Source organism: Drosophila elegans, unplaced genomic scaffold (assembly GCF_018152505.1).
Source record: "Drosophila elegans isolate 14027-0461.03 unplaced genomic scaffold, ASM1815250v1 contig_149, whole genome shotgun sequence".
NCBI lineage: Eukaryota > Metazoa > Arthropoda > Insecta > Diptera > Drosophilidae > Drosophila > Drosophila elegans.
The window spans coordinates 8,974,980-8,993,225 of NW_024545513.1; the positions used below are offsets into that span (position 1 = coordinate 8,974,980).

The window sequence follows — 18,246 nt, forward strand, 5'->3', positions numbered from 1 at the left end:
TGGGGAATGATAAATGATTTCCAAGTTAGAAAGGTCCCAGAATTGTACCTTAGATTCACCCAAGGCATATCGACAGAGATGTTATACAAATGCACTCTGTATGGCTCGGCCCCCTACATTTGTACATTTAATTCAATTCAGTTACATTCCATACATTCTCGTATGTTTGTCTATTTGAATGTTTTTTTTTTTTTTTTAATTTATATTTCATTTCCATTTCTTGCCGGCACATCCCGAGAGGGTGAACGTTGCAAGGATATGCATATGTGGGCAAGGGGCAGATGTGAATGGGCATGCTGCATTAGCACAAAGGCAACTACATCGACAGACAACAGTTGCTGCTAAAATAATTCAACCAGAGCTCGGACTTCACGGGGGAAAGGGCGGCGTTGGCGGACGACCACTTTCATATTCACAGACAAGCGGCAACATGAACAACACACCACATACACTTACACATAAAGAGGCGTGTACTGAGAAAAAAAAAACCACTGCTACATGTTCATTAAACTTATTTTAGTAACAATTTGTTCTCTTTTTTTAGTTTTATTGAAAAGTAAATATTATTTGATTTCGATTAATTATTTACTTTTATTTTTTTAACTTTAATTAATTTGCAATTTTATGATTTTATCGTAAAATAAGTATTAATTGTGATATGAAAACCCATACATTTCTCTGTGTGTATATACAAAAAGCGAGGGGCGGACCGAAAACTTTATGTGTCAGTTGAAAAGTATCTTGGAGATACTTTCTTGCCTCCTTCTTAGCCATGAGTCCACGCCCCCCCCTCCCGTCCTCCCCTTTTGCCGCCCTCTGTGGCTTTTGGCGCAGCAACCGCCACAATGTCATTAACCAAATGAATGGCTGACACTGCAGATTCGAATGACTGGAGCAGGCGAGCGAGGGAGCGAGATGGGTATACGAGGTCAGAAAGAGAGAGGGATAGCGAAAGTGGGGCAGGTGGAGGGGCTGAGTTAAGACTGTGACGTCCTCTTCTTGTGATTAAGTCGGTTACCCACAAGTTGTCCCTTCTACCGGCCACCCCCTTTCCCCCCTTTTCTCTCTCTCTCTCTCCTTTTCCCAACATTCCCACTTCCATTTGAATGCTCCCCCCCCCTCCCCGCACAAACCATTTAGCCGTAGATTACCTAGTGACTTGTACCCCCGACCTTTCCCCATCTCTTGGCTGGTCCTAAACAAACGTAAAACAAAATGAAGAGTCAGAAGCGACAGACTTGACAACGGAGCAGATGCCCTTTCGTTCCCATTTGGGGAAATCATGGAAATGATATAAAAACAGGTGCTTAGTCTTAAAAAATAATTATTAAAAATTAATTAATGCTAAATATAATCAAAAATTATATTAAAACATATCCCTAAAATGTAATGAACTTTTAATGGGTTCCTTAAATTAGTTTACTCCTATGAAACGGTATAATATGCATTATTGAACATGCATATATTATTTATATATTATTTAATTATTTATACATATATTACAATAATTAAAAAAAGTGTAGTCACCACACAAAACTATTTAAAAGTTCTCAAACTTGCCATTCTAGCATTTAGAATCTAGCAATAAATAAACTAAGTTTTGCCAGCTTTATTAGATATATTAAGGTGTAGAAAATGAATATATTGTGCTACAAATACGAAAACAAAGCTTAAGCTAAGATTTAAGCCGAATTCTTAGGGTATTTGGCAGAAGGAAATTCTGTTTTTGGCCAAGAGCCTTTGGCGATGGTCAAATGAGGCTCGCAGGAATGTTAGTGATGACAACAACTTAATGGAAATAGCTGCACATTTATAAGTGACAACTCTGTCGCTGTGTGCGTGCCCCAGGCAGGCAGACAGTGTGTGTATCTGTGTGTGTGTATCTGTGTGTGTGTGTGTGTGTCTATGTGTGAGCCATGTTTGTGCTGGTGAATCCAGGACCCTAAAGAACGTGTTATTTATGGTCAAGGCGTGGCAGACAAATGGCCGGCATATGCATGCTGAGATAGACACTCTCACTAACACACACTCACACATTGAGGCACTCACACAGCCACACACCAACACACAGATACCAAGTAATAACTAACGGTAAATTAGTTTGCAAACAGAGTGCAAAAAAGGCAGCAAAATAGCAAAAGGAAAATTGCCCAAAGATGAAACCTAATTTACCCAACACGCACACACTCACTCACTCAGGCACATTGATAAGGTTTCTACCTTACACACCCGTCCACCACACCACACCACACCACACCACACCACACCACACTACACCATACCACGCCCACTTGTCTTCACCTCTCTCTCCATTTTTTTTGGCACTTCTCTGATCTGAGTTTACGGGACAAGTGGCTAGTGTAGCTACCAGCTACGTCAAGAGGATTTTAGATACATCATAAAACCAAAACCAGTGGGGTTTTCACAGATTAACCCGGACGACCTTGTCTTGAGGTTCTGAATGTGTGCCAACAAATTATGATGCAACCGTAGACATTCGATGCCCTGTTGATTTTGAAACTTCTTGTTAATTAATTAATATAATGTATAAAATAAAAAAAATGTATATAAATGTATATAATGCATACAATAAATTAATGTATAAATAATTTGAATGCACAACTTTTAGATACCAACTTTAAAAGCATGCCCACGATATTAGTTATCTAAAACCAGTTACTTTCTTAAATGCAAAGTTTTCGAGTTTTACAAAAATAAGTTTGATTGATAAAGCCTAAACACTTTCAATCACCAATTCTGTGGTGGTAACCCAATATAATTCCTTCTTCGGTTCTTTCTTTCCTGCCATTTTTTATTTCTGATCACTTTTGGTTGTTTTTCCGCCATTGCCGTTGGACTCTCAGGCGTTTTAACCGCTTTTGCTGGTGGCGTCAAATAACCAAATGCAAACATGGTCCACGAATCTGCTTCACTCCACTGTGGACCCACCACATCTACGTCCACTGCCATTTTGCGGACTGCACTCGCTTAGACTTCGCTTGTTATCCTTTTGGAGTGGGTATTACTATATAAATTGCCTGTTTTGTTGCGGATAGAAAGTTTCCAACAGCGCAAAAGTATTTATAAAACCCTTTTTTCATTTGCATCAACTGTTGGGATAAAGTTTGCCAATTCATTATTACCACCAGATCTAAAAGTTGAGAGTTCAATTCAATATGTTCAGCTAACTAACTTAAATTTATAAAAAAGAAATAAAAACACAGGTGTCATCATAAAACAAGAATTTAATTGCTTGTACTTGTAAACATAAAGTTGAGCAACTTGAAAAACTAATTTTAAAATTTTTGTTTGATAAATTAATATAAGTAAAGTAAAACTTTTTAAATAAACTCTTTTTTTAGTTTATAAATTACCTACCAAATAAATTTTTTTACACATTTTTAAAAGTAATGAAACAGTTATTGATTTTTTTGAAAAAGGAGTTTCAGCATATTATTTAAATTTAAATTTTTAAGCTATGTAAAAAATTTGTATTGCAAAGACGCGTTATTTATTTGCCTTCTCAAATTGAAAGGGTATTTTTGGGTGCGGATTACTACATTTTCTGGCAATTTTTTTCGGTTATATCAATTTTGTTTAGGGCTGTAGCTTTGCAGCTTCGCTTTTGGCCCGTTTTTGCCGCTTTTAGGACGTTGTGTGGCCACGCGTTGGCGGTTTTTTGTCGGCTGCCTGGATGTGGCCACACATGTGCCTTCCCCCTTGACCACTGACTCCCTGACCCCCCGATCCACCAAATCCCCCTAAACCCCCACGCCCCTCGTGGTGCGTGGTCAGCTTTATTAGGTTCAAGTTGCATGGCGAACTTTAGGGCTATTCCCGCTGTTTTGCGTGTGCCTTTTAATTTATTTATCAGAGGCCGCAGTTTTGGGCTTTCTCTCTCCGTTTTTTTTCATTCCTTTTTTTTTTTTTTTTTTTTGGTGGTGGTCAAAGCGTCATTTGGCCAGAACGTGGCCGTGGCAATTTGGCGGCTTTGTTATTTATGCAACAGCCTGCGGCAGTTTACATTCACGTGCGTTTTGGCCACGTTTCGCCCACCCCGTCTACTTTTAACTTCTAACATATGCAGCTCCCGTTTTCCGCTTCCCAATATTGGATGCCAAATGTCGCCTTTGGGGGCCGTCCATATGCCACGCGTAAAGCCCACCAAAATGACAACTAAATTAACGTACAAAAAACGTTTGAAGCACATTTTGCTTTCCGAGCAGGTTGTCGCTTATGATCGATGCTAAATTTTCGAAGGATTTGAAAGTTTCTTGAAAATAACAAAGTATCCAAGGCAGTTATTCAAATGGCTTACACTTACACTTTGAAAAATTAAATATTACCCATTTTTATTAATTTTTTATTTGTTGTATTAACAATAAATACCAAACAAATTCATAAAATAAATATGGAATTGATTAATACATTTTTTGGAATAAATTATTAGTTTTATACTTATTATTTTTATTATTTTCTAAATGACTAGTACAATAAGTACTCTTATTTTCGGTGTACTTAAAAACTAAAAGCCTTGGGAAAGAATGGTTTTTCTTTGCTTTTGAAAAGTTTGACAGTTTGCCATTTAACTTGCCATCGAGTTATGAAGAAAACGTTGCTCGGACATTGGTATTAATTCTTTGCCACTTATTCCGCAGACATGCCGCCCCAAAAAATCCCCCCCTTCACCCGCAGCCATAAACGATTCATAGGGCTTAGAGCTGGACATCCTAATGGATTATCGACTTGAGAGTGTCATTACTCAATGTGTCACGGCAGTTGTTGAGCCACCACCTCCCACACTGCCTACGCCCACTCGAACGTCCCCCAAGACACCACTATATTATATATATTTACGTATACATATAGACAAGTGCCAAATACCTTTCCCAAGATCGTTCGTCATCATCATCACTATGGGAATCATCATCGAAAGGTGGTGCAAAGTGGTTGCCATAAATAAGCTTTATGATAAACTAAACGTGCGCTCATTTGTTCTAGTCAATGTGCAAAATTGGTGTGCTTTAGTGATGGAAAAGATGGTGTACTTTAACCATGTAAATGTTTGATCCAATATACCATGATTTTTTTATTATTAACCTTTGCAATTATAAAATTATAACTAGAAAGTAATAAATATTCCTAAGCCTTATTAATAACACACATTTTATCATTAAATTATTTCTGTTTTTCAGAATCATTTTCAGATGATTAAAATTCTTTGCGGCTTAAAGGTAGCCATAAATATGTACAATTTAAACCTAATTAAGTAAATGTACCTAATGGCATAAGGACAGGCACACCTGCCTACATAAATTCTTCCCATCACTAAGTGATTTTAAGTCTATCAAAATGCCAAAATATATATACAAATACATATATATATATATATATATATTTGTGTGAGCGTGTAAGGAGTGCAACCAATAAATCCTCAATAATTTATATTGAGCCCCGACCGCATTTCTGAGGTTTTTGCCGGGGGGAAATGGAAAGGGGAAGCAATGTGGGTGTCTATGCGAAAGTGAAATTTGTTCAAATATTTGTCTCAATCAAAAAGGGAGCTCGACAATATCACTAGACTAGACTAGCAAGATTCGACCAAATGTTTACCATTATCTATACTCAATAAATGCGCTTAAATGTAGGCAACACTTTTTAAGATGTTTAAAAAACCGAAATAATAAACAAGTTTGGGGCAAATAAAGAGAGAAATCTCATAACACAAGCTATTTTAGATGTGTTTTTCGATTTTTTTCTTTTACGAAATTTCATTTCCCGAGTACCGAAATAGCAAATATGGATAAGGGATAATGGATAATGGCGCTGCGACAATTGTCGAGTGCTCATGTCGAGCCATTTCATAACTCACAGTGACAACAGAAATGGGGCGAGGGAAAGGGGGAGGGTCGGGAAAATGTAAAGGAAAAGGCAAAGGGCCACAAGGACGCAGTCAATTTATATTATGAGCCAATGTCCTGGACATGGCAATCGAAGTGGACAGATGAGAGCGCGGATAATGATAAGTGATAAGTGATAAGAGTAACAGGAGCAACAAGAGAAACAACAACCGAAGGGAGTGCACAAAAGGAATCCAATAAAGTGTTAAGTGGGGCAGCCAAAGGGGGGCGGAGAAAGCTGGCCAAAGGGGGGCGGAGGGGGGGGTGGGTTAAGTATGGAGAAAGCACGAACATTTCATTCCCCAGATGCTTTTGCGTCACTTGAGCGGCAATTTGAATGAACGAATGGGAATCGGAATGCGAATGGGAAAGGGAAATGCTGGAAATGCTGAAAATGCGGCAAATGAGCGGGGAAATGAGGAAATGGGGAATGGGGCGGACTAAAGCCAAGCTAAATCGTCCCCGGGCCAAACCAATTGACGATTTGTGCATATAACATTATTATAATGACATCATCCCAAAGCGCCTGTGGCAACCCATCGTCCAAATGCAAAATTTACACTGTCGAAATCGAAGGAGTGTTTGCAAGGTTTAACTTTTCGCTTAAACTTTAGTATGCAAAAGTTATATTATTGGCATTAGTAAATTAATACATAAAAATGTCGTAATGCATTTATTTAAAAATAAATTGTTGTACAAATGTTTCAATGATATGGGGGAAAAATTTAAGATTTTAATTATTGTTTAGTTTAGCAATAAAGCTGGCATTTTAAATAATATATTTAAAATAATGTAATGTTTAAATCTTTTTATTTGGCAGTTTTTTTAATACATATTGAAATTATATATTTTTCAAAATTTGTAGTGCAGATTGTTAACAATTTTGGTTTTTTTAACAGCCTAAGTTACAACCTCTAAAGCAGTTAAATAGTGTTATTTTAGTTTTTACAGATGTACAAACTTTAGAACCTTTTCTACCAGTGCAGTTTTGAGAAGCACTTTGGTATGTTCGATGGGAACCTGCGAGAATCGCAGTGACGGGTGGGAGGCGGAAAATTGGACATGCCTTCAAGTGCCGTTCGTTCGCATCCAGTGAATAATAAGAAAATTCCTGTGCGCCTTGGCATTTTCGCGCCAACATCCTCATCATTCCCGTCATCGGACCGGAGACACAAAACTATGCGGCGCAGCCCCAACGGATATGCCATAGTTTACCCCATCCCAAAAAGCATCACTTCCAAAGTGCCATTTCAAGTTCAAGCGGGTTGGAAAAATCGAAAAAGTTTTCGATTGGATGAGAGCCGCACACAACACTGCGAAGCAGTCGAGCAAATGCAATAAACTTCAAGTTTATTAAATTTTATCACACTCATACCTCGACTTATGGACTGTATGTGGCCATTCAATTGTTTGCCGGGAATCAAATTGCCAAAATACCAAAAGGAAAAGTGTAAATTCCGTGGATGCGAGAGGCAGCTTCACTGGCAGCAGCCCAATCAATGTCAAATCAAATCAACTCAAGTCGGCCACTTCTACGGACTGAATCTACAATGAACTCGCAGCGCTGACCCACAAACCCATTCCAATAAAATACAAATTTACGATACAAATTGAATTACTTAGCTTGGCAGATAGGTTATACTTATCCGTATAATACAGCTATTAAATGAGGCAAAAGTCAATGAGGAATTCCAAGGAGTTTCGGTTTAAGGTTTACGCAAGTTAAATATATTAATTCTAATCAATTTATTTATACAATTTTAAATAAAAGAAAATGTATGTAGTTTCACTTAAGTTTTTAATAATTTTTTGAAGAAATCCTTTTTTTATAAACTGAGTTATAGGTTATTAGTTACATATTAGCAAGCCTAAGCAAATTAAATCTAAAAATTGGCATATATTCTTAAAACTAAAATGCCTTAATTGGTTAAGTAAATGTGTAGTTTTCCCTAAATGCCATTGTTTTGCCGGATTTCAAAACCAAACACGCATAACTCATTAAAAGTAATTACATATCAAGCAGCCAATTATGATTTCAGCTCGTTTGGCACTGGTTTTGAACCGGATTCCCATGGAGCCATTGCCAAATGGCAAACCGATTTGTTTCGTATTACCAAACTTTCGCCGGAGAAATAGGAAGAGGGTGGGGTGCTACGATTTTCCAGTTCCGGTTCGGTTTTTTGATGGAGAAGGAGAAGGAGAAGGAGGGTTTTCTGCGGTTGGGCCAATGTGCCTCTTTCTCTGTCCGTGCCGCTTGTAAAAGCGAAGTGAGACATATGTACAGTAACAAATCAATTTTAGTGGCAAACACAGACAAGGGGTTGTGGCTTGAAGTGGGTGGCAAGTGGGCGGTGGGTGGTGCCGCGAGTGAAGCCGAAACTCGTTTGGGGCATATTACTTCCGACGAACTTGATTGAACTGCTCTGGTCCGGACAGCGAGCCAGCGGAAAGCGAAATTCATCAACGCACCATTGCCCGAAATCCGAGGCACCCACACTCCGTTCCCACCCCCTTTTTGGCATTCGACCGCCAACCATGTCAAACGCAAACACCCCCCCTTCCCTCCCCCCCTTCAGTCGTGTAAAAAAAAACCACGGACCCCTGTCACTTTTGATTGTAATCGAGTGTTTTTATTGTCGCCCCCTCGCTCTCGCTTTTGCTCTGCCTTCTGTGTCTTCATCTAGCTACACTGGACAAAATTTCAAGATAATTTGAACACGATTAAGTTTAGAATTTAAATAATACATTCGTTTTTTTTTTAAATATAAAATGTTATTTTCTTTTACTGATCGGAAAGTTAAATGCGCTTGTTCAATCTAAACTATATTTTGTTATCAATATATTTTTTATCAATATAATCCAAAATATAATATTCTTTTACTGAAAATTTTAAATAGTCCCACAGCTTAGGATTACGATTTAATACCTTTGTTTTAGGCTGCTATGAAATATTGGTTGGAGTTGGTTTTGTAAACAATTTTGGCAAGTGTGCGCACAGACAAACAGTTTGATATACTTTACGAACTGCGCTGCAAAGCCACATTCACCATCAGCATTCACAACCACATCCACATCCACATCCACATCCACATCCACATCCACATCCACATCCACATCCACATCCACATCCACATCCACATCCACATCCACATCCACATCCACATCCACATCCACATCCACATCCACATCCACATCCACATCCACATCCACATCCACATCCACATCCACATCCACATCCACATCCACATCCACATCCACATCCACATCCACATCCTGTCCTGAGTCCCGAGTCCCGAGTCCTGGCCATGGTCCTTGTGCTCGCGCTCATCGTCCTCGATCTCGGCGTGTGTTTGCCAATTGGATTTGACATTTTATTGGGTTTTCCTTGGCTCTCGTTACTGCCGCACCAGTGGATCCACGATTGCTGTTGTTGCTGTTGATATTGTTGCCGTAATTGATGTGCCTGATGTGCTGCCGTTTCGACCAAGTCGCTGCCAACATAAATCCACGCTGTCCTGTTCGGTTACTGTCGCCCCTGTTCCTTCCTCCCTTCCTTCCTCAGTTATTCACTGTTACCCAGTTACCCAGTTACCAAGTTCCTGGTGGTTATGAGGCTTTATTGACCGGGGAGTGGATGAATTGAAGTCGCGTGGCTTGCTTTTATTTGGGTAATTAGTAGAGTAGAACTTGATTATCGCGCCATCTCCACGGATGCCCAGTGTGTCGGGATTGGTAACCAAAGCAGACGAGGCGGCTTAATGGCCAGCAATAACTCCGGATGTCCAGGGCAACGAGTAATCGCAGAATTCACAGGATTTACAGGACTCATAGGACTCACAGGACTCACGGCTGAGTAACAGGTCGGATAACACTGACAGCATCGAGTCCCGCGGGAAATTGGCCAGGCAGCTGGGCCTCGGCCATCCAATCGTAGTCAATCTGAGCTGGCCTAATTAATAAATTGAACTAGCACACTTCCACGGGGTGTTGTCTCTAATAAATCAGGGACTCGGTGTATTAATCTGGCGTAGCCCAGCAACCTGAAGTTAAATTAAACTAATTGCCATAGAAAATAATGCATAGAAATTATGTATTCATATGGAGAACACTAACTCTTCTTTGTTTGAAAGGCTGTTAAATATCTGAAGGCCAACATGTTAGCTCATTTTATAATCACAAAATATGTAAATTAAAGTCGATGGATGTCAAAATTGCAATGAAGAAAAGTTCTGCTAAATTTTGCATTTTTAAAAAAGAAACAATAAACTTTAAAGAAAGTTACTTTCTCTTTATAATGCAACGAGTCTTTGGGTTTTTAGAATGTCTGAAAAATATATTAAAACCTACTTTATTTTGTAGTTATATAAAGGAGTATCTTTTTTTTTTGGGATACTATAACATTGAATTGAACTTTCCTTAATTAACAGGGTCTCTTAAAAAATACAAAATAAGTAAAAAAAAATGTTGTTGATTTTTTATAATGGTTAAAAAACAAATACATTTTAACAACTACTCATATATTCTGCAACACCAAATCTTGGTTATAATAGTCCCCAGTAAAAATAGATATTTCCAATTAAATTTTAAATTTTTGCTTATAAAACTCATTTAGGACTGTCGGACACGAAGCTGCACGAGATCTATCTGGACGACAAGGAGATCAAGCTGAGCTGGATGGTGGACTGGTACAAGCAGGAGGTGCTCTTCCACCTGCAGAACGCGTTCAACGAGCAGCACCGCTGGTTCTATCTGGGATTCTCGAAGCGCGGTGGCCTGGCCGATGCGGACATTTGTTTCTTCGAGAACCAGAACGGGTTCTTCAACGCGGTGACCGACACGTACACCAGTCCGGATGGGCGGTGGGTGCGGCGGGACTATCAGCAGGACTGCGAGGTCTTCAAAATGGACGAGTTCACGCTGGCCTTTAGGCGCAAGTTCGACACCTGCGATCCGCTGGACCTGCGACTGCACGTAAGTGAATGTGAATCCTTGGGCTAGGACTAATTGGCCACTAATTGGGTATCCACTTTCCAGGAGGGCACCATGTACGTGGTCTGGGCCCGCGGTGAAACGGAGTTGGCCCTGGAGGACCATCAGTTCGCCCTGCCCAATGTGACGGCTCCGCACGAGGCGGGTGTGAAGATGCTCCAGTTGCTCCGGGCCGACAAGATACTTATACCCGAGACGTAAGTGCTGGCATAGGTCATATATAATTATACTCTTTTTTTAAGTTTCAATTTTTTAAAGGAAAGATTGGCGCGTTTCGCGGAAAGTAACAAAGATATAATCACGTTAATGCCAATAATCTTAACTAAATGTGGCTCATATGCAGTATGGTCCGCAAAGAATCGTGTTTGTTTGCCACTTAAAAGTGTCAAAATGTTTTTTTATTTTTTATTTATTATATTAAAAATTAACGAAAAATAATTTAGATAACATACAGCCTTTAAATTTAAAAACAAAACAGATGAACTTAGTGCCTTTAAATGTAAACAAAAAACCCAAAATTTAAATAAACCATTTATCTCTAAATTTTTGGTTTCATTGCAGCGATCTGGACCACATAGAGATCACCCTGAAGGAGGCGCCCGTTCCCGACCGCGAAACGACCTACTGGTGCCACGTGCAGCGCCTGGAGGGCGATCTCCAGCGGCGCCACCACATCGTGCAGTTCGAGCCGCTGATCCGGACGCCGGGCATCGTGCACCACATGGAGGTGTTCCACTGCGAGGCCGGTGAGCTGGACGAGATCCCCCTGTACAACGGCGACTGCGAGCAGCTGCCGCCGCGGGCCAAGGTCTGCTCCAAGGTGATGGTGCTGTGGGCCATGGGTGCCGGCACCTTCACCTATCCCCCGGAGGCCGGTCTGCCCGTCGGCGGAACCGGCTTCAATCCCTACGTCCGGCTGGAGGTTCACTTCAATAATCCGGAGAAGCAGGCTGGTGAGTGGATCGTCGATAGCTTGATGGGTTGGGCAAAGCAGGGGTCGTAATCCTGCTTTGGTTAAGTGATGAGCTGCATCGCCACACGTGGCGCAGTGGAGGGATTTTGTTTTCACCTCTAAGCCTATTATGTTGCCTGCTATTTATTTTAATTGGAACTCAATGGGGCGCAATTTGGATAGCATGTCTAGTGGAAATTCTTTTGTTTTATCAGTGGAAAAGTATATTTTTGCTGCAAAAAAGAAATCATTTTTGAAATCGGTTTTGCAAGTCTTCAACGTGATTTACTAAATTTAGTTTTAAATCCTTTGCAATCTTGTTTATATTTGATTACATTTTTTGTGAAAAAGAACAAGTTAGCATATTTAAGAGCTGTTTAACTAGTCGTATACGCAATGTATACACATTATAAAGCAATTATAAATAAAAAAGTATAAAGTATTAAAAATAAATTAATAAAAATACTCAATTAAATGTATTAAATAAACTATCGCTTATAAGATTAATGTTAATATATCTAAATTTGTCTAATAAATGTCAATTAATGTTAATCATCCGCCCTGTTGCATCCATCAGGTTTGATTGACAACTCGGGCTTCCGCATCAAGATGTCGAAGACATTGCGTCAATATGACGCCGCCGTAATGGAACTGGGCCTGGAGTACACCGACAAGATGGCCATACCGCCCGGCCAGACCGCCTTCCCGCTGAGCGGCTACTGCGTGGCGGACTGCACCCGTGCCGCTCTGCCGGCCACGGGCATCATTGTCTTCGGCTCCCAGCTGCACACCCATCTGCGCGGTGTCCGCGTCCTCACCCGACACTTCCGCGGCGAACAGGAGCTGCGGGAGGTGAACCGCGACGACTTCTACTCGCACCACTTCCAGGAGATGCGCACCCTGCACTACAAGCCACGTGTCCTGCCGGTGAGTGCCACAGATCCTGAGCTTCTTACTTTTCATATGACTCATTTTAAACCTTTAAAATCGACTGCTGATTACTTAAAACCAAGAAACACAAATATCCATATTTTAGAAATAATTACGCAAAATGCCTTATATATTAGAAAGTTTTTGTATATATAATACCATTTATTCTTAAGCCTGGCCCATATATTTTAGGTAGTTTGTCTTGCTATATAATATAGGATTTTGTTAGATAAATATTAATACATTTTTAAATACTTTCTATTTTTGTGGGCTAGGTTTATATTTTCATTATTCCGAATTTGCTGTGTCATTTTTTAATTTTAGTTTAAATGGTTTATATTACAAAAAACTATTGTCTATTACACTATTTGGGGTAAAAAATGTACAATAGTATACAAATAATACATATGTATATTATAAATTCTAGTGCTTTCTTAAAAAGTAAGGGACCGTAGTAGCTTCCAATCTCGTTACTCAAACACTTCTTACACTTTGGTGTTGATTTTCGCCCTTCGTTTTAGTTTCAACCTTGAAATACTTGTTATCCATGCTACCATCTACCATTAATTTTTTAGGGCGACGCCTTGGTGACCACTTGCTACTACAACACGAAGAATGACAAGACCGCCGCCCTCGGCGGATTCTCCATCAGCGACGAGATGTGCGTCAACTACATCCACTACTACCCGGCCACCAAACTGGAGGTCTGCAAGAGTTCCGTATCAGAGGAGACGCTCGAGAACTACTTCATCTACATGAAACGGTGAGTAGTATTTAAGCCTTAAAAACCTGTTTTAATTTAAGTTCATGAACATGTATGTTTGGTCCCCAAAAACTCTTTTAGCCCAATTTTAACCAAAAGCCTATTCTATTTGCTTAAATTCGCTTAAAAGAGATTAAAGTTTTAGAGAGAGTTTACTATCTTTGCTAAAAACGTATTTCTTTAAAAGCTGACAGCTATTAATAGTAACAAATATTGGTAATGGTTCAAAAAAGTGTTAAATGTGTTTAGCATTCATGATTACATAAGATTAATTTGATAACATAAGATATAAGATTTGATTTGATAGCAAAATCGCCGAAACCCCTTTGTTAATAATATTGAAAATTAAAACTAATTGATAGTAACAAAATAAGTGTTTAATTTGTTAAGCAATCATACATAATTTTCATAGGATTGATTTGATAAAACTAGACTTGATTTGATGGCTAAATCCCCGAAAACCGGCGAAAGCCCTTTGATTTCGAAACACGCTGCAGGCAAATTCCAGGCTTGCTCATTCCGAAGTTTGCGGTATCCTTTTCTTTTTTATTATTTTTTGTTTTTTTTTTGTGCTTTCCCTAGCTTTATTCAACAATTATAACGCCCATGCACATTCATGGCATTCTATCCATCCGTCCCGCGGGCGTTTGCGGCGTTAATGGAAGAAATATTTTTTAATCTACGCAGCGAAACCGACGACAGACGACGTCACAATGGAAGTGGCGTGGATCTAGGGGGGTTTTGAGGGGCTTTAGGGGGGGTCTTAGGTGGTAAAAGGGAGGTCTTAGGGTTTCTAAAGGGGGAGGGCGGTCTAGTGGGACTTTAGGGTGATGAGCGGTGGCATTGTGGGTTTTCATTAAGGGGTTCTTCCGCTCGGCTCCTTGTGCATCAAAGGGAAACTTTTCGGCATTCCTTTTCAAGGCCCGATTCCTTGGCGCATTCATAACGCCGAAATGCTCTTTGTTCCGCCCCCTTTTCGGCCGCCCTTTTCGGCCCCCTATATTCCCATTCCCATTCCCATTCCGGCTGGCCCAAAAGGTGTTCGCTAATTGCCAACTTTAGGCAGTGGATGGCAAAGTTTACATTAGATTAGGGCCGCCACAAAGGGGGGGGAGCATTATCCATCCGACAGGTGAGAGTCGCAAATGGAAGTTGCTGGCTAAAGTTCAAGTTATTGTTGCGGCTACACTTTCCACTCAGCTGGCGCTTAGCAACGCTTAAATCATTAAATATCGCTTGGCATGGGGATATTGTATAAAAGTTTGTTTGTATTCAGCATTAGCATATGAATACACAAACGTTCAAGAGGTGTTTTATAGTTATTGGTTTAGTCGGTCTATTACTAAGTATTAATTTCGTTTTTTCGTCTTTATGGCAAGCTAAGAGCAGGTTTTAAGTCATTTAAAAAATACTATTAGTTGATTAAGAACATTTTTCGTATTTTTAAATAATGTGTATATTTATTTTTAAGTCTTTTTATAAAATTCTCCCTGAGTCATAACTCGAAGTATTAAAATCAGTTCAATTAAAACTCATCCAATTGCATATTTGCACTCCATTTGTGTAAGCGATTTGCACTGACGAACTTTTTGTATGAGTGAAAAGTTTACCTTTGTACACTGATACAAAAATGGAATAGTAAACATCAGCATTTGACTTTTGTATTCATGTTATATGTTATGTTATATGTTATGTTATGTTTATATTTAGTATTCAAATTAAATGTTTAAATTAAATTTAAATTAAATGTCTTAATATTAAATTATTTAAATTATTTAAAAAAGAGCTTAACATAAGTTATACATGGTTTAAATTTAAATTCAATTTTCAAATATAAAAATCAATTCCAAAAATAGTCAAATGAAATATTTAAATAATATGTAATATTTGAATATTTAAAATACATGAAAATCAAAGCGATAAATATTTAAATTGAGTATACATTATTGGAATTTGCTACGTTTTTTCACAATGGTAAAATAAGTAGGTTTTATTAGGTCACCAAGAATGAGCTCGTATTAAATTTAGGAATGTGTTGGAGGATCCTGTATCCTTTGACCCAATGACCCAGTTGGTCATTACTTATTGATTACATTTTCTTCAGAATGTGTTTGGGAATACATTTTGAGGATCCTTCATCCTTTCACCCAGTGAAACTACCCAGTTAGTCATTACTAATTGATTATATTTTCATTGACATCCGCAGCACGGAGCATCAGCATGGCGTGCACCTGAACGGAGCCAGGTCGTCCAACTACCGGAGCATCGAGTGGACTCAGCCCCGTGTCGACCAGTTGTACACCATGTACATCCAGGAGCCGCTCAGCATGCAGTGCAACAGGTCCGATGGCACTCGCTTCGAGGGGCGTGGCAGCTGGGAGGGCGTGGCGGCGACGCCCGTCCAAATCCGCATACCCATCCACCGCAAACTGTGCCCCAACTACAATCCGCTGTGGCTGAAGCCGTTGGAGAAGGGCGAGTGCGATTTGCTTGGGGAGTGCATCTATTAGGGTCCTGTGCATTGGGCATTGGGCATTGGGCATTGGGCATTGGACATTAGGCATTAGGCGAAGGGCGTAATCCCAATGGCTGGCAATGGGGGCGTGGCATAGGGCACACATACAGAAGACAGACAACAGCACACACATCAGCACACAAATCAGCACACGCACACACGTAATGAATTATACGGGGATCATAACTTCAACAGTCGTATTTCCATGACCTGAACTAAATCATGTTTTATTTTGCAACTTTAACATAATACTTTGTTTCTGATTATATATTTATATATAAACTCAATTTTTGTTTGAACAAAATTCTGTTTTAATCTGTTAATACACTTCTTTGAGATATTATGCTTTCATGTGAAATAAATCCCATGATGATTTTCAAGAATAAATGAAATGAGCTCTTACTTTTGTTTGGTTTTTAAATTACAAAAATTAAGCTTTTAAGTCCGTTGATAAATTAAATCAAGGACATCTTTCTTGTATTGGTAATTTTAAAATTAGCTTTAATTTTATCAATACAAATTTAAAGTTGTTTTGGCCCTATAGGAAAATATTTCAAAGGGTTCATACCCTATATTAATGAAAATGTATATAAGTTCTTTATGGCGAAATCGCCTTATTTTTTATCAGAAGAAAATTTATCTATCATTGCAAATAATATGTTGTTATTAGTTTTCTGTAGCTAGATTGCATTGTAAGTGTTTAAAATAGTCAACAATATTTTGATGAACTCATTTTTATTTTATGTGATGGGCTTAAGCTGCGAAAAACGTATTTTTATGGAAGTTCAACTGTAGTCGCTAGGTATTTACCCGTTCATCTGGATCGCCATTAGCATTATCAACGTCCTTTTTGTGTGAGTGTGTTTGAGTGTGTGTGTGTGTGTGTGTGGGCCAAAGTGAAAGCACAAGGGCAACAGGCCAAAACAAATGTTTTCACTCTTTAAATAACTAATGCATTTACCAATCCCGCCCATGTTTTTTTTCCCTTTTACTTTTGCTTTCGCCTTTGCCTTTGGCTTGTGTTTGAGTTTGTGTTTGTATTCGTGCCCTTTGCCCTTGTTGTCTTGGCCAGCCTTTGAAATTTGCCGACTGACAGCGCCGCCAGGCTAAAACGTTTAACACAAAGCAGCTTACAAGGCATGGCCCACACACACACACACACACACACACACACACACACAATACAAGCACACACACTAACGCACCCGCACTGAACTTGTCTCAGACTAAATTGTAGCATACTTCTCAGCGGCAGCTGAAAAATTAAATGGCCAACTGACTGAATGGAACGGAACGGAACGGAACGGACTTAAATGAACGGGACGAACTGGCCGGAATCACGAGGGCCAAGAAAATGGGTTGACTGGGGACTGGGGACTGGGTTTCTGGGTACTGGGTTCTGGGTACTGGGTACTGGGTACTGGGGGGACTGTTTATACAATATAAATGAGCAAACTTTTGATGCAACCCGACGTTGCCAAGTCTAATTACCAAGAAGCTCGAAGAAGACGCGCCAAGGCGAAAGGGCGGACAAAAATCTAAAAAAATAAAATAGGAAGATGGCTATTGGTATATTGGAAATGTGGAAAGTTGGCACCACTTAAATGGGGGCAAGGGATCATGGGACATGGTAGTTGGGCTACCAGCAGCCAGGAGCTTACCACATGGACCCATGTATTTTTGAATATCTATCCCTCAATATTTCACTTTCATCTAACCCACACAAATGCACCCACGCACACATACACACACACATACACACACACACAGATACACTAAACATACATTTGAGTAAACATGTAATGGATACGTTTAAGTGTAGCCAACATACATATGTAAGATGTGATAATTGTTCTATGGCTATAAAAGAAATATATATACACATGAATATATAAACTATGTAGATGAAATATTTATAAAAAACAAAAACGAATCGAAAGCGAAACCAAAAAAAAAGTAAAATGTATAATTTATCTAATAAAAACTGACCACCATACCAGAATTCAAATCTTTTTTTTCCTTTACATAATAACTTATGGCCAGAAAATGGGGGGAAATTGAATAGATCAAAGTACACTTACAACACACTCTTAAATTTAAAGTGGAGGTTACTTTAAATTGGATTACGTTACGGAATCACGGAAATCCCTAAGTGTTTGATATTATTCGGGAGCTTAACCCGTTCAATGACGGACTC

General features: G+C 39.3%; 1 protein-coding gene across 3 annotated transcripts in view; it reads left to right on the forward strand.

The window, feature by feature from the left end:
- LOC108136641 (tyramine beta-hydroxylase) overlaps window positions 1-16,451 on the forward strand; it is a 32,883-nt gene extending 16,432 nt beyond the window's left edge. For all 3 annotated transcript variants that reach the window (XM_017257960.1, XM_017257962.1, XM_017257963.1), the window contains exons 3-8: window positions 10,513-10,871; window positions 10,935-11,086; window positions 11,451-11,842; window positions 12,419-12,768; window positions 13,347-13,534; window positions 15,741-16,451. In XM_017257960.1, coding sequence (XP_017113449.1) covers window positions 10,513-10,871; window positions 10,935-11,086; window positions 11,451-11,842; window positions 12,419-12,768; window positions 13,347-13,534; window positions 15,741-16,044 — 1,745 coding nt within the window. In that variant the 3' untranslated portion in view covers window positions 16,045-16,451. The remainder of the gene's footprint in view (window positions 1-10,512; window positions 10,872-10,934; window positions 11,087-11,450; window positions 11,843-12,418; window positions 12,769-13,346; window positions 13,535-15,740) is intronic.
- Window positions 16,452-18,246: the final 1,795 nt, after the last annotated feature.